The sequence below is a fragment of the Prunus mume genome, linkage group LG8, assembly GCF_029339155.1.
Source record: "Prunus mume cultivar Tortuosa linkage group LG8, ASM2933915v1, whole genome shotgun sequence".
Lineage (NCBI taxonomy): Eukaryota > Viridiplantae > Streptophyta > Magnoliopsida > Rosales > Rosaceae > Prunus > Prunus mume.
The window spans coordinates 2,366,241-2,387,617 of NC_142705.1; the positions used below are offsets into that span (position 1 = coordinate 2,366,241).

General features: G+C 38.7%; 2 protein-coding genes, 2 long non-coding RNA genes and 2 pseudogenes across 7 annotated transcripts; 5 read left to right on the plus strand and 1 right to left on the minus strand.

The window, feature by feature from the left end:
* The first annotated feature begins 2,288 nt into the window (after positions 1-2,288).
* On the plus strand, positions 2,289-4,599 carry LOC103341162 (F-box/FBD/LRR-repeat protein At5g22700-like; annotated as a pseudogene). The gene is made up of 4 exons (XR_016122647.1): positions 2,289-2,321; positions 2,618-3,603; positions 3,705-3,848; positions 4,089-4,599. The product of XR_016122647.1 is annotated as an F-box/FBD/LRR-repeat protein At5g22700-like (transcript).
* A 3,304-nt stretch (positions 4,600-7,903) lies between these two features.
* Positions 7,904-12,179, plus strand: LOC148914492 (uncharacterized). Its single transcript, XR_016122960.1, has 3 exons — positions 7,904-8,082; positions 8,226-8,276; positions 8,478-12,179. It is a non-coding gene; the product is annotated as an uncharacterized LOC148914492 (long non-coding RNA).
* On the minus strand, positions 8,525-11,976 carry LOC103341103 (BRAP2 RING ZnF UBP domain-containing protein 1-like). 2 transcript variants are annotated; one of them, XM_008244580.3, is made up of 11 exons: positions 11,663-11,976; positions 11,126-11,234; positions 10,918-11,032; positions 10,703-10,800; positions 10,270-10,376; positions 9,851-10,103; positions 9,686-9,739; positions 9,433-9,576; positions 9,238-9,302; positions 8,910-8,964; positions 8,525-8,823 (listed from the first exon to the last, which is right to left on the minus strand). In XM_008244580.3, exons 1-11 carry the CDS (start codon positions 11,974-11,976, stop codon positions 8,662-8,664), a joined length of 1,476 nt encoding a protein of 491 aa, XP_008242802.1. In that variant the 3' UTR covers positions 8,525-8,661. The 2 variants fall into 2 exon arrangements, with proteins under 2 accessions (XP_008242802.1, XP_088899660.1); XM_089043534.1 differs by lacking the exons at positions 8,525-8,823; positions 8,910-8,964 and adding an exon at positions 9,025-9,164.
* Positions 12,180-12,683: 504 nt separating the features above from the next.
* Positions 12,684-15,117, plus strand: LOC103341101 (putative clathrin assembly protein At4g32285 pseudogene; annotated as a pseudogene). The gene has a single exon (XR_016122534.1). The product of XR_016122534.1 is annotated as a putative clathrin assembly protein At4g32285 pseudogene (transcript).
* A 231-nt stretch (positions 15,118-15,348) lies between these two features.
* Positions 15,349-17,933, plus strand: ARP6 (actin-related protein 6). The gene is given in 9 exon segments (XM_008244578.3): positions 15,349-16,169; positions 16,288-16,363; positions 16,365-16,505; positions 16,594-16,657; positions 17,015-17,099; positions 17,185-17,235; positions 17,321-17,383; positions 17,464-17,599; positions 17,709-17,933. Coding segments are annotated over 8 exon segments (1,284 nt in total). The 5' UTR covers positions 15,349-15,492; the 3' UTR covers positions 17,591-17,599; positions 17,709-17,933.
* Positions 17,934-18,725: 792 nt separating this feature from the next.
* Positions 18,726-21,048, plus strand: LOC148914493 (uncharacterized). The gene is made up of 3 exons (XR_016122535.1): positions 18,726-19,151; positions 19,968-20,069; positions 20,761-21,048. It is a non-coding gene; the product is annotated as an uncharacterized LOC148914493 (long non-coding RNA).
* Positions 21,049-21,377: the final 329 nt, after the last annotated feature.

The following is a 21,377-nucleotide window of genomic DNA, read 5'->3' on the forward strand; positions in this document are numbered from 1 at the left end:
TATGCTATTTCTCTTTAATATTAAGGTATTTATATAGATGTACAAATTATTTAAGTTAACAATAGGAAAGAAATCCTAATTACAATATGAGTATTAAAAAAAGGTAAGTATTTACAAACAAAGAAAAGGTAAGTATTTACAAACAAAGAAAAGGTAAGAAGTACAAAAGAAAAGGTAAGTACTTACAAAAGAAGGGTTAGTATTACAAAATAATAAAAATAAAAATAAAATAAAAAAGGAAATAAAATATTATGGCCGCCAGAGCTATGATATGAATGTGTGCGGGGGAGGGAAATATTTTATTTTCTGTTTAAACTAGCCCCTTTGGCACACGTCATGCCAATTATTTATTATTTAAAAAAATTTATTTTAAAATTAAAAAAAGATAATATGGGTAATTATGTTCCATAAAAATAGGACATATTATCTGATTTTGTTTTTAATATGAAAATTTTGAATTTACCATATTATCCTCATTTAACAACTAGATCCATATCCTATTTGTTGAATTATTCGATACTGAATCCGATAACTTGATCCATTTATTTCATATATACAAATAATTGAAAATTATTTTTGTTTATTTACAAAATTCACAAGATTGTTACATATGCATATATATTAAGTAAGTAAAAATAAAATAAAATGAAATATATGTTATATCAAATGGGATCATATCATTATTGGATCGAATTAGGCAAGATCCAAACTTGTTTCGTGAACTTAACAGGTTAACAGATTTGAAATATAATCTGGTTATCGGATTAAGCCACCAAATTCATCTCCTATTAATTACATCATATTTGGATCGGATCAAAATTCAAGCAGTTACCTGCAGTTTACAACAACTCAGCAAGCAGTTGCCTGCGATTTACAAAAACTCTCAGACAAAGAGGGAATTCAGCAAAATATTTTAGTTGCTTTGGTTGGTTCGTGTCTAGACTATTTTATCCCTTTTTTCTTCCAAAGTTATTATCTTAGAAATTAATTTAATTGTGAATCAGACATGATTACTCATTTGTTTTCCCCACTCTTGAGTTAATTTTCAGGTGTTAGAAAATAAGAAATCAGCTTTTGGCTCGGTGTTATCTTTTGTCCTTTCGTTAATGTAGTGTCTTGCCAAGCAACTCAAAGAGTCATAATGAACTGGAACGAACGTGGGATATTTTCCATTACGTACCAGTCTATATTGACTCTTGTTGCGCAATTCAGAGTATCTTGAATCTAATGAAGTAAAAGTAAAGAAAAAAGAAAATAAGTGTTGAGTTTAAATGACCCAAAACATGGGCAGATAATTCTAAAGCGGAAAAGAAAAGAAAAACTGGGTTGATCAGTATTGGTGCATCATATGAATAAATGGGTCTCTTGCATTCTCTTCCTCATCGCACACCATTCTTTTTAGATGGAGAATCACTCATAACGAGCCCTAAGAATCCAAGTGATATTTCATAGCACAAAATAATGGATAACATAATGAATCACCAAAGATTATCAAATGAGCAACATATATAGATATTTGACACAGTAGAAAGAATTTGAATCCTTTCCTTAGTATGGGTTTTTGTCCTATTACCTAAATTTGAAAACCTAGAGTTGTTTTTCTTCAGTAGATATGTATAGATTCTTGGCCGAGTGGATTGACAAAAAATTAGACTTATACCCGTAACGTCACAGTGAAAAATAATAAGAAGATGAACAAGTTGATTTGAAAACTTAAAGGAATTACTAGTTTTCAAAATCTTGAGGTGGGGAAGACTAGACATCGTATTCAACTCCTATCTTTAAGGTGATTTTTTATTATTTGAAAAAATGGAGATGTTAGTTTTTTGTCCTATTTTTTTTAATTAGATTGCGAAAAAAAAAAACTGTACCCATTTTCTCTTTCTTATTATTCAACGTGTGTGTGTGAGAAGGGTAGGGTTACCTAAACCCTAAACCCTAAATAAAGTTTTGTATGGTTTAAAACTACTCTCTCTCTCTCTCTCTCCCCAAAACGCTCTCCCTCTCTCTATACAAAACGCTCTCCCTCTCTCTCTACAAAAAAGCACAATGTAATTATAAATTAAATACTCTCTCTCTCTCTCTCTCTCTCTCTCTCTCTCCCCCAAATGCTCTCCCTCTCTCTCTACAAAAACGCACAATGTAATTATAAATTAAATTTGCAGCACGGCATATCTGCAATTACGTTTCTCTCTCCCTCTTTCATTTGACAAAATCCCTAAAACTAACTCTTCACGCCAAGCACTGCTGTGACTCGTCGCAAACTCCCAGTTTTAGTGGAAAAAAGAATGAGCACAACCTCTCAATCTGTCCAACTCAATGTAAACATCACAAACTAGTTTCTACACTAACACTAGCATGCATCAAAATTGCACCCTTTTAAACTTTTTTTTGTTTTCCATTTATATAACCTGTTCAAAATTTTGCATATTTTTTTGGTACGTTTATTTTCTTAATGTTGTTATCGGTCGCTATTATTTGATTTTTGAAAAAAAAAATTGTAGTTGAAATCATTTGACTGAATGATGAAATCAAATAGACCCATAGCAACAACACCACTAGTGCGTTACTTTATTATTTTATTATATAAATTTTCTGATATCTCCATAATTATAAGGATGATGAGTACAAGTTAGATGAGCCGCGAAAGAGAAGGAAAATAATCAAGGATGATGAGCACAAGGTGGTGGAGGACCGAATCAGTGAGTTGCCATATGAGGTTATTGTTAGCATAGTGTCACTCTTGCCGCTAAAGGAAGCAGTAGCTACAAGTATCCTTTCTAGGAGATGGCGGTACGTCTGGTCATCTACTACGTCTCTCAATTTAGAGACTATTAATTTTGAAGACTCTGAGACCTTAAACTACCTCTATCAACTTGACTGTGATAAACGAGACCAAGAAGAAGGCCATAAATACGTCAATTGGGTGAATCACGTGCTGGAGCAGCATAAAGGCCAAAGCATTGAACGATTCAGGGTTATCTTTTTTCTAGATGACGTCTTTACAAGTTCCATTGATAAATGGGTTCAATTTGCAATGGAAAAGAGAGTTCAAAGACTTGAGTTGGACTTATTGACAACTGGGGGGGGTTGGCACGACGATGACTATACATTTCCTACAAACTGTTGGGTATGGAAAAGGAAGAATTTGCTTCCAATGGCATTCCAAGTCTGGGTTCTGGTGGATATTACAATAATATTGGTTTCAAGTTCCTCAAAGTTATTCATTTTCGACATGTTGGTGTGACCGGGGAAGTTGTTGAGTTCTTCTTGTCCAACTGTCCACTTCTTGAGCGGTTGTCTCTAGATGTTGCCAAAAATTTAGTTAATTTAAGAGTTGTCGGTCCCTCGATCGCATTGAAATATTTGGAGATAAAACATTGTCAACGACTTAAAAACATTGAGATTTGTGACGCAAACATTGTTTCATTTATTTATTATTGTGGATCATTGATAACTTTGCATCTCAAGAATGTACCGCTGCTTGTTGATGTAACCTATTACAAGTGGTACGCTTATGCTGAATTCACAAGGATTGTGTTCAGCCAACTTTCGCCTTGTCTTTCTCATATAAAGATTCTGAAGCTAGATATCAGAGAAGCGGTTAGTATGTAGTATTATTACATTTGATGTGTCGGTTTTCTTTTCTTCCTTTTTGTAATTTATTCTGTTCCTTACTTGTGATTTGGTTTGGTGGATTTCAGGTCTACAATCAAAATCATGTACTTCCCATACTAGCAAATCTAAGGCATTTGCAATTATTAGTTGATGCAGGCTACCATTGGTCCCTTGGTCGCTTAGCTTCTTTCATGAAGGCATGTCCTTACATGCAGAGACTTGTTTTGGGGGTATGCATACATAATTATTCATAGATAGATTGACTGATTACAAATACAACTTGATAGACAATTGTATATTGTGCATTCATATCTAGAGTGGTTTCGTTCATTATTTCTCTTCATTTTATTACCAATTGCCAATATTTCTGAAGAAAGAAAAGCATATATAAAACGGAGAACAAGAAAGGAAGGTTTCGCTTCTAGTTCTTGTGAAGTAAACTAAAGTGTTGTTTCTTTGGTGCGGTGCAGTTAGGTCTGAAAATATCCAATACGAAGATGGCAAAAATAGAGAAAGCTGCCGAATGCCCCCATTACTACCTCAAGGAAGTAGAAATATCAGGGTATCGTGGTCACAAATGTTGTGTTCAACATGTCATGTACTTGAAAAAGAATGTTATTGCATTGGAGAAGATTGTTATAAATCCTGTCCGGTTTTGGTGTGCACCTTCTGGAACCTGAGTTCAATTTCCTGCGAGTCAATGAGGAACAGAATGCAAGAGATCATGCTATCCAATACCTTAAACAAAAAATGCCTTCTACCATAGAATATATATGCCTCTAGTATTAAGCGCAAGTGCAAGTGCTTAATAATATATCTAGGGTTTTATTAGTATCAACAATTACACTTTGATTTATCTATGTTTACTCGATGGCTTGTGCAAACAAGCTCAAATTGAGTGCGCATATTTTATGTTCTTTCCTTTCGATTAATTGATTATGGTTTTGTGTTTTGATTAGTTAATTAGTAATGAAAGTTCCATCATTTAATTTTTTCAAAGTTATGTCAGACTTTTACACAATGACCTCATGGTCTAAGGATCCTGGATCGGTCATTGCCAATTCAGGAATGCCTCTGACCAAAACTGATTTGGGAGTTGCATTCCTTTCATCATGCTTCGTGTCATTTCAGCGATTGTGCGGTTTTTCTCTGCTCTGCGACTCCCTTTTGATGTGGGGAATGCCTAACCGTAAGCTGTCTTTTATGCCTTCTTTGCTGCAGTAATTCATGTAGTGATTGCTAATAAATTGAACTCCACGATCCGTTCTTAAAGTCTTCAATTTCCTGCCACTTTCTCTTTCAACATGTGCTAAGAATCTTAGGAAAACAAAAAAATAAAAAAAAAAAGCTATATCAATGATTTGTGATCAAGGAAATATAGCCACATCATTCGAGTATAATCATTAACAAATAATAGAAAATATCGCCCGTTATCGAGTGAAGGAGTCCTTGTAGGCCCAAACTAGGAATGAACTTTTCAAAACCTTAATCAACCAACAATTGTGAAATATTCTAGTGTGTTTAATTTTTTGCTTAAAAAAAAAAAACCTGCCTATCAAAAGTACTTAAACAATCTCACGAACTATATTTTGGGATTGACTTAGTGCTACTTACATGTTTTGTGAGGTTGATCACCTATGTTTCCTCATGTAGTGGTCGTCCAATCAACAACAAATCAATTTATGAAAGGTTAGCTTCGAAGATTGTAATCATAAGCCATTAGAATCAGAACAAAGGTACCAAGATGGGGCGCACTTCCCAACATCCGATTATAGAATGGTGCTGGGCCGAGCACAAACTTTTTCTTTGGAGCAGCCTTGAGTTTCCACAGATCAATTCCAAGTGATTCCATAAAAAGTGCACGGCTCCCAACGAGCCGCGTTTCTCTTCCATGTTTCCTGGTCGACCCCAAACGACGCTGCAGATTTAGGTATTTATTGGTTTAGGATACTTGAATAATTAACCCGTTATAGTGCCACATTTGAGGCCCCAACAAGCTGTGACGCAATCTTCCCCTCATTTAGAATAATTGGAGAAGTGATGGAACTATAATGGGTAAGTTTCTGAAGGTAACGAAAGCAGCACCACCAGCCAAAAGGTCGAGATCAGAGAGAAGGGCTGCGATGAAGGGAAGGTTCGAAGCAATAGATTTTAGTTGCTTTGGTTGGTTTCGTTTCATAACGGATTGTCTTATTTTATCTTAGAAATTAATTTAACTATTGTGACTCTTTAATTTTCATGTGTTAATAAGAAATCAGCTTTTTGCATCAATGTATATGCTTTCTCCTTTCGTTCGTTAATGTACGTAGTGCCTTGCCAAGCAACTCAGAGAATTTCATTCGGAACGAAAGTGGGTTATTTCCCATTACGTAACAGCCAATAGTGACTCTTTGCAATTCAAATTATCCACAATATAATGAACGAAAAGAAAATAAGTGCTTAGTTTAATGATCCAAAACATGGTTGCAAACAACTGGTACATAATCCTACAGCAAAAAACTAAAACACAAAATTCCTAATACTATATAGCATATGTCGGTCTTTTTCGTTATTCTTGTCGTCTTTGAAATTACTCGTCGTTGCTCGTGAGTTTTATTACCATGTTGTTCTTTAGGCCGATGTCATCGATCGACAACTCTTCATATGGACTTTAATCGAGCCAAAGACGAAGTGATATGTTGCTTGCTGTCATAGGGATGTTCAATTCAGCCAATCGTTGAGCCAACCGTGGTCTCAAAATGGAGACCTTGTCGCTAGGATAAACATTAATGATGTATTGATTTCTCCTTCCTATTAGGACCTTCACCGCTATCTTATGTTCTTCCCTTACATTGCCGACTACTTTTTCCGATGCATCATCTGTATGGTTGGCTGCTAATGCTGATGCATTCATCTGATTGACTGCTGCTGATGATGATGCAACATTTGATTCTTGGGTTAGATATAACGAGGTGGGATCCCAGGCTGGAACCATTTGATTTGCCGCTGAGCACTCGCCGACTATGACCTTTTGGTTGATGTCCTCTGCGCCAACAATGGTTCCTTGCTGGATAATAATATCCACCCAATTCTCGCTCAAGTTTGTGCGAAAATCCAGGAATGGGCAACAGTTCTGCTCCAATTCCCTTCCGTTAAAAAGTACTGTTATATGGTGTGAATTTTGTACTTGCAACACTTTTCTCAACCGTTGTGTAAGTGTGAACACGTTGTCCAAAACGCCAACCACTTCAGTGAAATGAGTAGACTGACGATCCATTAACGAACAAGCCATAACTTTCACTTCAACAGTTTGAGTTTGAGAACCATCCCTAATCAAGAAAGTAATAATCAAGAGCAGTAGTCAATTTCATGTCAATGATCAATAAAGCACGTAGTTATTAAAAGAGAGGGTCAATTGAATATAAATTCAAGAATTAATTACCCAGAATTAAGAATATTTGCAATTTGCTCGTCTGTGACTTCAGCTGCCTCTGAATTGTCAAGACCACCACCACCACTAAAGAAAATTGAATTGTCAATGTCATCGGGAATAATCAAGAAAACAAATATTTATTAAAAGAGGAAACAATGAATAACATTCGAGGATTCATTACTTGCTATTGAAGAAGATGAAATTGTTAATGTCATCCGGAAATCAAGAGAGGACATAGAGACGACGATTAAATAAAGAATTAGTTACCTGGAACCAAGATGACAACCAATCTGTTCATCCTGGCACCGTGGCTACCTCCGGATAAGGTACAACTACAAAAACTCCCTTCTCCAAAGTTTCAAGACCTACATGGTCATCTTCTCCAACTACCAGAAACAACTTCTGTTGGTCAAATCCAATGCCAGAATCTTTTTCAATCTTACACTTGACGTCCTTCACTCTCTGCATGTCACTGCAATAGTCCATATAGTAGCATTCGTAGTTTTTGTAATCTTCGTATATGAAAACCACAGGAACTTCATGGCTTACGTGGAGGTGGAGGTGTAAAGTTTCAATGGCTTAACAAGGTTGGAATTCTTGCGGAGGTGTTGTAAACCAAAATATTCAGAGAAGTATATGAAGAAGATATCTAAGGAAGAAGGAAATAGAAAGAGAGAGAAATTGCAAATCTTGACTTAATGTATTGCTTAATAGTAAGGCTTAACAGTGTAACCAATCCAGCTGTCTAACTAATTTTACTAACAACCCAGGTGTCACTATCAGTGGTACAATTTCGAAGGCTTGCTAAACAATGATAAAGTATGTGAGAATCTTCTGATATGTATGTTTCTCTTTAATCTTCTGGTTATCGGATTAAGCCACCAAATTCATCTCCTATTAATTACATCATATTTGGATCGGATCAAAATTCAAGCAGTTACCTGCAGTTTAGAACAACTCAGCAAGCAGTAACCTGCGATTTACAAAAACTCTCAGATCAGTCCAATCCTCTCATATGCGCAGAAAGCCAAATTTCCGAAACGCGGCGAAAGGTTGTATGGTTCTAAATTCTATGCATTGCCTTTCCTTTACTTCATTGTTTATTTCTAGTGTGTTTTCTTGCAAATCGTATAAGTGGGATGTGTTATATACTGATTTGATTACTTTCTTCTCTCAATCTATTTTCTTTACACAGAAGAGTTGATTTTGGGTTCACAATCTAACTGTTGGGTCTTCACGGCACAAGGTGAGAATGGCTTTCTTTTCTTTTTGCTTCGACTAAGCAAGAAAAAAAATATATATTAAGTTTGCTTTCGTATACAATTTGCTTATAACTTATTGTTCTTGGTTACATAATTTTTTAAAAATCTTATAGGTTTACAATGGTTCGTTTGCACTGTTTGTTGTTCTCATACATATTGCCTCTTTGCTCAATCCCTTTCTTCAGGAAAATCCTTGGCATGGTCATGATTTGGAAACCTTCTCACTCACAGATGCACATCCAAAGGAAAGTTTCTGAAGCATTAAGACTGAATGAAATCGCTACATGATCCAAAATCAGCTGGACACACAATTATTAATATACACGAAATGTTGAGTTTACTATACACGAAATGTTGAGTGCCCTTCTTTTAGTTCCGTCTTCGACCAGATTTTGTTTGTCGTCTAGAGTTGGCAGGAGAAGATTGCTTTGAAGAAGGTACAGGCAAGAGCGTTCCCCCTTTGATGCCATCTGAATCCGTCATGTCCTTGAGTGTTTTTTGGGCTTCAATATAGACTGTAAGATCTCTAATCTGTGACCACCATCATTTAAACTTGTTAAGAAACCAGCAACTTCTAAATATAGTGGCTAACAAGCAGAAACTCGTAACAGAAATACCTGTTCTTCTAGATCAAGTATCCTCTCCTCTCTTAACCTCAGTGATGCAGCTTCCCTAAAAGGAGGATATAAAAACCAAAGAACTCAGTGCTGCTAATAATCACAGACTTGCCTCTATGCCATATCCTATTGATCTAGCACTGGCTCATGGGTCCTGAAATGATCACTATCCTTGGTTGTGTAGGAGAGGAGGGGACAGGGTGGGAAGAAAGAAAAAAAACATATTTTGAACAACCCCTTATCACCCTCATGGTCCTATCCGAAGTGTTAGTATCTAAACAATGGGAGAATTGACATCTATCAATGAAGGAGAGAAAATAATATGTACCTCTCTTCAATTTCCTTCAACTTTCCACGCCGGGTTTCTTGGCCCTTGATGAGATTACGGTTGATCTAAGAAACAAACACAAAAATAGGCACAATAAATTAAAATAGACTGTCAGAAAAAAGAAGAAGAAGATTTCAGAGACACAGTACACCTATGCCAAACTCCAAAATAAAGAGGAGCACATTACAAACTCACATCTTCAACAACATTTCTTTCCTCAAGACATTTCTCCAGTTTCGCTTGAAAATCCTGCATCTTGGAATTTACAGCTTTCTCCACTGCTTCTAACATTGAACTTTCCTTTTTACTTTTGGCCTCCATAAGTAGAGATTCATAATACTGAAGTTCAAGAAACAGAAAAGGATATCACTTGATCAACAACCAATTAGGTGGAGGGAAAAATAAGAACACAAAGCAGAGGTCAAACGTGGGTTTGGTGACAGCCTACTTGTCTTTGAGTTTCAAGCTGACTTGCAAGAAGTCGGTTATACTCGTCTACAATCTGTTGTAGCACAACATCTAAAGATCAGTTATGTGAATAAGAAATCGAAAATAATGGATAGTGCTAGGTAGAAAAAAAGTTAAAAAAAAAAATCTTAAAATATATACATACAGTTTCAACTTTGCTGCTATAGAGGGCTCCACTAATTCCAGAATCATCACTGCATTCACACCTGTCACAATCCCCTTCCACAGACATACATTGAGAATCCGTATCAGTTATTAGCTTGCCATCAATTTTTGATTGGTTCAGGCGGTGAACATAAGCATCGCCAACGTAATCCCAAATCTGCTGCCTGTTCAACTCAAGAGAATAGCAATGCTGTGTATCCTTCCAGTGCTTAACAGCATGGCCTTCTGTATATCTTTTTGAAGAAAAAATAATATCAATAATTTTCTGTCTGGACAAAATTTAATTAAGACAACGCCATAGCTCATCAAGTAAATGATGCGTAGGCTATATTGTTTTCTTTGCTTTGGAGACAGAAATAACCAAAGATATTAGAAGAAAAAAGAGTGTATCATGTTTACCTTCCACATCCTACAAAACCACATATTACGCAAACCCAGGGATTCGCAGATATTCCACAAACAGAGCAAGCTGGCTTTTCATCCTGCTGCTGACAAAATCGGCAAACCTAGTGGCACACAAAGTCAGCAACTTTCTTGTATAAAGCTGGATTCTCAAACTTTGCTCGAGTTCTAATACATATCAGAGTTACAAAGGGCCCAACGCCAACTCAAGGAAAACTCAAGCTCAAATTGATAAACCCAAGACCACAATTGTTACATAGAAATATTTCATAATAATCTACATAAGAACTTTTAAATAATTAAATTACAAATATTGCAGTACATGCAAGTAACAATAGATATCAGTAGTGCAGTCAACAATGCTCTCAACCAAGATCTCTAATAAACTTAAACACATAAGACAAAATTTTGGAACAGAAAACCAACTCACCTGACAAGATAAATAAGTCCATTTTGAAATGCATGGACATTGAAATGAATGGTCACAAAGTGTACTCGCTATTCCACTTGTGTCTGCATCCAATCTCTCTGACATTGAAACAAAAGTCAAACCAAAATAATATAAATACTGGGCACAAGAATATTATACCTCTGAAAAAAATAAATAGAAGAACCCCCGTCCCACCAAAGAAAATTGTGACTCACCAAGGCAAACTGGGCAAGTAGGTAATTCAATACATCCTTCTGGAGGAGTCCCAGCTATTTCATCTGAATCTGTGTAGTCCACAGAAAGCAGAAACAGAATGTGGCACACCTCAGCCTGAAAAAAAAAAAAAAAAAAAATCGCACACATAAGCTCAAGATGTATATACATCATCCATGAATATAAGCGATAATAAGAAAAGCTCATTACCTCTCCAGGCGAATACTTCTTCCCATTTAAAGTGTGATAAAATCCGTCGGCGGTCATCTGATTCTTCAGCTCAACTAAAACACTGTACCGATCTTCCATCCCATCGTTCCTAATCCAATTAAGCAAATACTAAATTAGACTTTGTTTAATCACTAAGGAAACAAAAACATAGATAAAATGGAACTTTAATTTCAAACAAAGATATTCACTGAACTGATACATAGACCCTTTTTTTTCCCTTTAGTTCAAAGCATTGCTTTTTCAGATTTTCAGCTCAAGTTTATCTTTTAAATTTGATTTCTTATATTCATGAAAATTATCAATGTAAGCCTGGCACAACTCTGTGGCTCAATTGAAGTAAAACCCTATCCAAATTTTTCTTTAAAATAAAATTATAAAAAACAAATTTTGCTATTTCCTCAATTTCGTCACAAACCCAGTGCAGGGTTTTGATCAACAATCCAACCCACAACTTCCGAATTGAAAGATTCAAAATTTCTTAATTTCTGGGTAAACAAAGAAATTCTAGAATGGTACCTGATGAAGACGAGTTGGAGGACATGGTCGATTCGGGACCCACAGAAGCGGATGAAGTCGTCGAAGGAGAGGTAGTTGGGAACAGCAATGACGAAGAGGAGAGTGGATCGAGAGGCAGGGCTGTTCGGCAGCGACGAGTGTCCTATGCTTCGGAACAGGTGAGCTATGCCTCTTCGCTCGCTGAATTTGGGGATGATGTTAGGGTTTGATTCAGTAGCACTGGTGATCTTGGAAGTTGTGATGGTGGTGAACTCGGCGTCTTCGAGGCTGAGAGGGTGGTTGGTGTCCACTGAGTGGACTCGGAGGAAGAACATCGTGGTTGTCTGAGTCGACTCGGTTGGGGAAGAGAGAATATAGAAATGACAATTTTGAGAGGCAAAGCTATTTATAAGCCAAATGCGACCGAAGCTGGTATTCGCGGGAAATGCGCTTTCTCCTTTCCGACAGTGTATAATATTTACAATTGTTTTTTATTTATTTATCAGAAAGTTCAATTTTATAATTACATTTCAGCCCATTTATCTTCGGAAATTTCAATTTCTTGCTAGCAAATAGGAAAAAATTATAATAATTGAAAAGTGAAAACTATTTTTGGTCCGTGTTTATATACTCTATTCTCACCAATTTACAATGTGACGAAAGAAAATATATGACCGTCAAATTCGAACTTTTTCCTTTTCTTTAGAAGAAAAATAATTTAAAGTGCACAAGGTAATTGGGATAAAATTAACATTTAGTAATTTTTTTTTATACTAGCAAAATAAAGTGGGGATTAAAAATTCAGGAGCCGAATGTAAGGACGACTATAAAAAAATTGATGTGATTGTCACCTCCCACATAAGGTGGTATGAAAATGTGATAAGAGTATTATTGTTCTAATATATATATATATATATATAAATGAATATTTATTGAGTAACCATATAGATTTACATTGACAAAATTGCTATGATTGATACCCACCGTTACTGGAATTCACATACATTGCATGGAGAAAGAGTCCACAAAGTTCAAACCGTCAAACGCCATCTATCTTTTGCATTGAATTAGCCCGTAAGCAAAAGGTTTTAGATTACGCGCTTTTAGCCTTTCGCAGCACAGCGAAAAGTGAAAGAAGACAAGACTGCCTTGGTCTCTGGTTTTGCAGCACAGCTCCGTGAGTCGTGAGCCGTGACCCTTTCCAATCTACTGCAATTCCGATCGTACGGACTCAATCTCCACCGTCTACGACGTTGAACCAAGTCAGCAGATCTCTCGTTTCATCCTCTACAGTCTCGATCCACGCCTGCACAGCCCTGAACAAAGCATAGGTAATCAACAAAAACAAACCCCTTTTTCCTCTTGCCTTTTGAATCCTATCATCAATGGCACCCAGCACAATTCGCAAGGCAATTGGGGCTGTCAAGGACCAAACCAGCATCAGCCTAGCCAAAGTGGCCGGGAACATAGCCCCGGACCTCGAAGTTCTAGTCGTTAAGGCCACGACCCACGATGAAGACCCAGCTGACGACAAGTACATAAGGGAGATCATCAACTTGACCTCCTACTCGCATGGATATGTCACTGCGGCTGTGGCAACTATATCTAAGCGTTTGAGCAAAACCCATGATTGGATTGTGGCTCTCAAGGCTCTTATGCTTGTTCACAGAATTTTGGTTGATGGGCACCCTTCGTTTGAGGAGGAGATTGTGTATGCAACTCGCAGAGGCATGCGGGTTTTGAACTTGTCTGATTTTAGAGACGAAGCGCATTCGAATGCTTGGGATCATGCCGGGTTTCTAAGGTTTTATGCGATGTATCTTGATGAGAAGGTGGAGTTTGAGGTTTATGAGAGGAAATCGGGAGGCACAGATGGCGGTAGATTGGATCAGGAGAGAGATTATCGAGAGGAAAGGAAAGAATTTGATTATGGAAATGATGTGAGTGATCAGTCACTGGAGAGAGAGCAGAAAAGAGAGACCAAGTCTAGTACGCCAATAAGGGAAATGAGGCCTGAGAGAGTACTGGGGAGGTTGAATGACTTGTTGAGGGTTCTTGATCGAATTTTGGCTTGTAGGCCTGCAGGTGCGGCTAAGAGTAGTAGGTTGGTGATTGTTGCGCTTTACCAGGTTTTGAAGGAGAGTTTTAGGCTATATGTTGCGATATGTGAGGCATTGGGGGTGTTGTTGGATAGGTTTACTGAGATGGAGTATGCGGATTGTGTTAAGGCTTTTGATGTTTATGTTAATGCGGCAAAGATGATTGATGAGCTTGTGGGGTTTTATGGTTGGTGTAAGGACACGGGGATTGCCCGGTCGTCTGAGTACCCAGAGGTTCAGAGAATAACTGATAAGCTTTTGAGCTCACTTGAAGGGTTCTTGAAGGAGAAGACAAACAGGCCGAAGAGTATGGAGGAGAAGGGTCAGGTTGATAGTGAGCCAAAACAGGATATGAATTATGAGGTGATGAAGGCTCTTCCTCCGCCGGAGAATTACACTCCTCCTCCCCCGCCACCTGAAGCCCAGCCTAAGGCTTCACATCCTCAACCTGTGACAGAGGACTTGGTCAATTTGAGGGATGATGGAGTTACTGCTGATGAGCAAGGAAACAAATTGGCTTTGGCTTTGTTCTCTGGACCTCCTACTACTACTAATACATATGGATCCTGGGAAGCATTCCCATCAGATGGAGAGCCTCAAGTGACCTCAGCTTGGCAGACACCAGCTGCTGAGAGTGGTAAAGCAGACTGGGAATTGGCATTGGTTGAGACAGCTAGTAATCTGTCAAAGCAGAAGGCTGATTTGGCAGGTGGTTTTGATCCATTGTTATTGAATGGCATGTATGATCAGGGAGCAGTGAGGCAACATGTGAGCACCTCACAACTGAGTGGTGGGAGTGCAAGTAGTGTGGCAATGCCCGGGGCAGGCAAGGCTGTTACGCCATTGCTGGCTCTGCCTGCCCCAGACGGGAAAGTGCAAGCAGTGGGGCAGCAAGATCCGTTTGCCGCCTCCCTTGCAGTGCCACCTCCTTCATATGTTCAGATAGCAGAGATGGAGAGGAAGCAATATTTGCTTTCACAAGAACAACTGCTTTGGCAGCAATATGGAAGAGATGGGATGCAAGGGCAAGTGGGTTTAGCCAAGATTTCTTCTGGCGGCTCTGGCTATTATGGCCAACCTCAGCCGATGATGCCTCAGCCAGGAGGGTACTACTATGCGCCCTATTGAAATCGGATGCCGCCTTGTCTTGACCAGTTTGTTCCTCCCATTATGCAAATACCTTTCGACTGTTTGGATAAAGCTTTTGATGCTGCAGCTGCTTGTTATGCTACCTCTTTCATTTTGGAAAATTTTCTTTACTTACCTTATGTAATTTGTCATTTTGCTGCACTTACTCGCAGTCGTGCACTGTAATGTTGTAGATGACATACAAAGTTTGATATTATATACTTAGCAAATTTTTGTCTTTAAATAAAATCAATTATCCTATTGTAATTTGTAATGGTCGGAATGTTCGGAATGTCACAATTTGTGTGAAAGAACACAATGGTACAATAATTATATTTCTATCAAACCCTTTGAGTTATATAACTTGTACCAACCAAACTAAACCAAAATTTTCAGTCTAAGAACTTAAGTAAAACCCAAGTAGTTCAAAAGCGAATACAAGCTCTAAATTTTTGTTTGACATTGGCCTATTGGTGCATTTTCATTTCCTGTTGCAATGCATCCTTTAGACCCCTAATGGCAAATGCATAAACCCCAGCGAGTCACTCACACACACTCGCCTAAACCTCAACCTCGCGCCAAATCAGTCCCAGACCCCCACCACCCAACCCCCTCCACCTGGACATGCATCAAAACGTCGTCGTGTTGGACAACGGCGGCGGCCTAATCAAAGCCGGACTCGGCGGCGAGCGCGACCCCTCAGCCATAATCCCCAACTGCGTCTACCGCCCACTCTCCTCCAAGAAATGGGTGCACCCTTCACCCACCGAGCCCATGGACCTCACCTCCGCCGCGGTCCGGCGGCCCATCGACCGCGGCTACCTAATCAACCCGGATCTCCAGCGCGAGATCTGGGCCAATCTCTTCTCCTCCCTTCTCCGGGTCAACCCGGCCCAATCGTCCCTTCTCCTGACGGAACCCCTCTTCACCCTCCCCTCCATCCAACGCGCCACCGACGAGCTCGTCTTCGAGGACTTCAACTTCTCATCGTTCTACGTGGCCCACTCTCCCTCCCTGGCCCACCTCTACGAGGCCAGCCAGCGGACCTTTAAGGCCCAATGCAGCCTCGTCGTCGACTGCGGCTTCTCTTTCACTCACGCCGTCCCTGTTTTCCAAAACTTCCCCATCAACTACGCCGCTAAGCGAATCGACTTGGGCGGCAAGGCCTTGACCAATTACCTCAAAGAGCTTGTATCTTACCGCTCTGTCAATGTCATGGACGAGACCTTCCTCATCGACGACGTTAAGGAGAAGCTCTGCTTTGTTTCCTTAGACGTTGCTCGTGACCTCCAGATCGCAAAGTTCGTGAATTTATTTTAATATTGTTTCTATTTTCTTGTTCTATTTTTCCTGGAATTTGGTTTAATATCAGTTCTGGGTTTTGTTGTTTTTTTTTTTGGGCTTGAAATGGGTGTTCAGGAAACAAGGGAAGGACAATGCTTTCAGGTGCACGTATGTGTTGCCTGATGGTGTTACGCATACAAAAGGGTTCGTTCAAGAACCCAGAAGAGGCGCAGAGATACTTGGCTTTGGGAGACGGTGACACACTTGAAGAAGTGCAGGAAAAGATGGATGTGGATCAGATGGAAGTTACAAACAAGCTGGAGGATCGAAAGAAGATTGATTTAACCAAGAATGTAATCTTTCTCCCATATATTTGAGCTAATTTAGTAACTGGTTGTGTTTGTTTTCTACTTCTAAGTGGTGTTTGTTGTTTTTGGGCAGGAATTTGACTTGACAAATGAAAGGTTCCTTGTGCCGGAGATGATCTTCCATCCTGCTGATTTGGGTTTGTCTTATATTCTGGTTTCAAAGTACACTTTTGGGGTTTTAGTTTGATTCTTGAAACAAATACGATATATGATTCTTTGTTGTTGAATGAAACATTCAGTATCCTTTTGTGGTTCATGTTGGCTAGGGGTTATTACTTCTGCAAGTTGTTGCGTGATTCATGTAGAGCATAACGTTGGAAATATGTCATTAGCTGTTTCTGTAGAATATGATACTATGTGGCATAATAGGAGGTTTTTAGAAATTCTATAACTTGTGTGTAAATTGTATGTGATTTAGTAATGATTTTGCTCATTCCTTTTGGAACTCTATGATTCTTACAAAACAAAAGCGCTAACTTGGACCTGTTTTGCAGGAATGAATCAGGCTGGGCTAGCGGAGTGCATAGTTCGAGCTGTCAGTTCCTGCCATCCTCATCTTCAGCCTGTACTCTATGAAAAGTGACCTTCCAAACTCTGCATTTTACTTGAAAGAAAAAAAAAATTATTGTCAGTACTCACCCGCGTGTCTGAATGTGTTGGCCAGCATTATTTTAACCGGCGGAAGCACACTATTTCCTCGACTTTCTGATAGACTGTATGTACTGATCTCTTTTCCGTTCAGTTGTGCAATGCCAGATTTAATACTAAATCATCCTTAAGTTTGTTTTGATATTTTGCAGAGAGAAGGAGCTGCGGCCTCTTGTTCCTGATGACTATCAAGTGAACATAACTCCTCAACAAGAGTAACTTTCCTCCTGATCTGTATTACTCTGTTTAAGCATACCTACTTCCAGTTTTATTAAAATTGTCCATGTTTTTACAGCCCCATACTAGGTGTTTGGCGAGGAGGATCTCTTTTAGCATCAAGTCCTGATTTTGAAGCAATGCGTGTCACCAAGGCTGATTATGAGGAGCTTGGATCTGCTCGATGTCGCAGGAGATTCTGTTAATCTTGAAGGGTATGTTATCTGAATGATAAAATCCACCTTTTACAGTAATTTACATATCATGCTGTTTGGTTGAGAGGAATTGTTGGACCACATATCATTCCCTTGTAAATTTCTATAGCACCTTTGTGGAAGCGAATAGTCCGTGAGGGATAATGCAGCTGCCTATGCATGTCACTTTTGTTGTCAACACTGAAGAAAAAGTAGGTAAGAAGCAGGCTTGGCAGCTTGGTTATGAGAACTGAAACCTGATTGTCCGCCCTCGTCATACTCATGAGCGTGCTAAAATGAAATGCTACATACATTCTGCCTTCCCCGACCCCTTTTATTTATTTATTAATTTTTTAATCGATGTCCAGAGGAAGATTGAGGTTCGATCCCTTCGCTATAGAATCCTCCCTAGACTATCCAGGAAAGCTATTATTTATGTGGAATGGGCAAACTCAAGAAAAAGACGTAAAAATATTAAGATTTAAAATTTTGATCCGGAAGAGTTCAGGAGATGGTGACTCCTCGGCCATTGTAAGCTACATTGCAGTGTCTTCTAAATCAAGACCTATCTGATTCGAGCTTTGCCTCCAGTATGGGGTGGACGCGCAGAACACCTTGGTTTGTTCATGTTTGAGATACCTTGGTTATTCTTGTAGAAGAAAGATACTTGTTCTAACATGTTACCTGCGACATATTTATCTTGAATCGTCTTTTAAACATAAAAATACTGCATCCCTATACTTGTATAAAATTGCTCTCTAATACGTAGGATATTTTATTGACAAGTTCATGTTGATGTTTGTTCGACTTTCTGTAGCTACAAAATCAAATTACAGTCCAAGTTTTTGGATGAAATCATCAACCAAACAGCCCCAGCCCCAGCCCCGAATAAGTAACAATCCAAGTTTATTGCTTATTGAACACGGGCCACTTCTTTTCTTGGGCCGGAGAAGCAACAAAACTAAACAAGCCCGTAGCCCATCCAAATCGACAAACTGAGATCTGAGACAATCGTATTCATAAGCCCTGAGGAGAAACAAAAATCCCCAAACCCAAAGCCCAAACAGAGCACAGAAAACCCGCCAACCGTCTCTCTCCGAGGCTCAAGCCCTAATCTAATCCCCGACAAGAAGCTTTGATTCGATTCGACGAAATCATCTACGATCGCAATCACCGATATGTTAGTCACGTTTGGGTTTGAGGCCTTTGCGAAGATCGCGGTTCAAACACACTCGACGGATCTGACGCCTTTGCGATGATCGTGTTCGATCGGTCGGGCCGGTTGTTTCCGTAATTCGATCCAATTTGGGTTCGAAGACGATCGTCGATGGCGAGGTCGCTGGTTTTGCCCGTGGATGAACGATTTCAAGGTCGCGGTGTTTCCGATGGTGTAAATTACAACCTTGACGGTGTAACGTTAGGGTTTGTTGTTGGGCAGATCGTATGTGGCTGATGTGCCTGATATGGTGGAGCCTGAGTGAGCTTCGGAATTGATTCAAGCGATTCTCTCCTTTTTTGAGACAGATTGACTCGAAGATGTTCAAATCTTTACCTTCTCGATCTTCATATGCAGGTTAATTTCTTCACGCCTTATACTTTTAAGAAAAATGATAATAAAATTACTAATAATAAATGATTATGATAATAGTTTTATTTATTTATATAGTGGTGATATATATTACGAAAATAATCATGGACATGGTTATCGCCATTGGAGGCGTTGAATGACTGTTTATTTGTGATGGAAGGCATTGAATTACTGTTTATTTGTTGAAGCATTTCCACCTCATAAGAAGAGTGTCTATTGTTGAAAATCTTTCTGCACATCATTATCAAAGAAGAGTTTTAGATTACAAGCTGTGAAACCTTTAGGGTTTATTTGGACCGTTACATATTTTATCGTGAAAATAGTGATTTATTCAATACGGTTTTGTAATACAAGTATATGCTGTTTCTAAGGTAAATTAAGATTTATAAATGAAGCATTCAGCCACATGAGTAGCTGATAGGGAAAATTTGCTGCCCTATAAAACGCAATGGTTAAGTTATATTTTTCTGTTTTATACTTTGGTGCCGATCAGTGGTCCCACCGACCATTAACAAACAAATTTGATGCTATGGTTTGAACCTTAATTGGAAATTTTGTTGTCAAAAGTTGAAATCGTCATCAAGGTTGGTCACCTTCCTCGTTCAAGCAAGAAAGGATCTCCGATTAGTTAGTGGCAGGAATTATTTTCATAACTTTTACACCTGGGGAAAAAGAAAAAGTTAAAGTTAAAGGCCTGTAATATTTGTATAATTTAACCAACCTAATGCCATGATATTAGATAGATAAAATTTAGCCTTTGTTCATGTGTTTAAATTCGTTTGTTTTGTTCTGTTCTTGAAGAGGAGGCAACCTCAGGAAGGCAGGACGGGCCTCGCAGGACCAATGTTAAGTGAGACAAAGTTGTAAAACTTGCAAGGTGAACTCATGAAAGATCTACATAAGGTACATATGGAGGCTAGGACACTTACTGAAAGCATATTATACCTTATATTGGAAATGCATAAATTCAGAGCATTACACTTTCTGGAAACATAATTCTGTGAACAAACCTATATTGTTCCTATGCATTAAGTCATGCAGCCACTCGTGTGGCTGGGAGCCAGTATGTTGCACTATAAAATACAACCATAGTTATAATTCTGTTTTATGCTTTAGTGGCATGCTCGATGCTGATCAGTTGTGCCACAGGCGATTAAGAACCAAATGCTACTGCTGCAAGCTTATTGTTAACTTCTGTGTATGGATAGTTAATGTGGGGCAATAGTTGTATCAAGGTTACATAATTTGGGTCAATGTTGGGTGTGGTTGTCTCCCATCTGTGGTTGTTTCAGTGATGATTTGCATTGTTATGAATGTGGTGTTTTCTCGTATGTTTCTCTTTGTTCCAAAAAAATCAGGTGCTTGGGTTGCACCTTGGACAACTAAGGGTTTTGTTGCTGTTTCCAAAATATTTAAAAGAAATCTGTGCACGTTGATGTTTAGCCTTTGTGAAACTGAATTTATCGGGTCTAGGCACATTTTCAAATCATCATGTGTATATATTTTCAAAGTCTACGCACATTTTCATAATCATCATGTATATATTATAACATATTGTGAGAGTTAACTCTGTTGTCCTCAATATTTTGTTCAGGTGGGCAGTAGTGTGACCACAATCAAAGTGTGGAGTTCTACGATACGAAGTAGCTGCTGCTCAGGATATTTTTACTGGGTCCTTGTGTTTTGGGCAAAGGCTTCAATTTCCTGATAGGTGTTGTTCCCTGATGAATGCAGCTCTTAAATTTTACGGAGCTTGAACTCGAAGTGGGTTGATATTTCAAGTTGGGTTTTCTCGTTCACTTATATATTTCTATAGATAGGACTCCTGCAGCAATTCCGTAAACTTGTTTCCGGCCTTTTTTATTATTATTTTTTTCCTGTATATCAATAGTAGCTAATGCAGAGTCATTCTACAGTGCGGACTTCAGTTAAGGGCCATATATAAGGCCCTCGTTACAGAATTCTTGAGCTAATGCAAAACGGATGTAAGGTGTCATCATAAGTTGCGTCAGTAACAAAGGTCGTCTTTGTACAGAGTTGACAAGAACCGTCCTGCTGACTAAATTGGGCCCAATATCTGAAGCTCAAGGGCTAATAAGACAGCCCAGAAACGACTATGCTAGCCCAACCTAAAGCCCCAAGGCGAAAACTTAGACCCAAAGAAAAGCCCGGTAACGATGGCCTAACTTATATAAACAATGAATAGTTCGG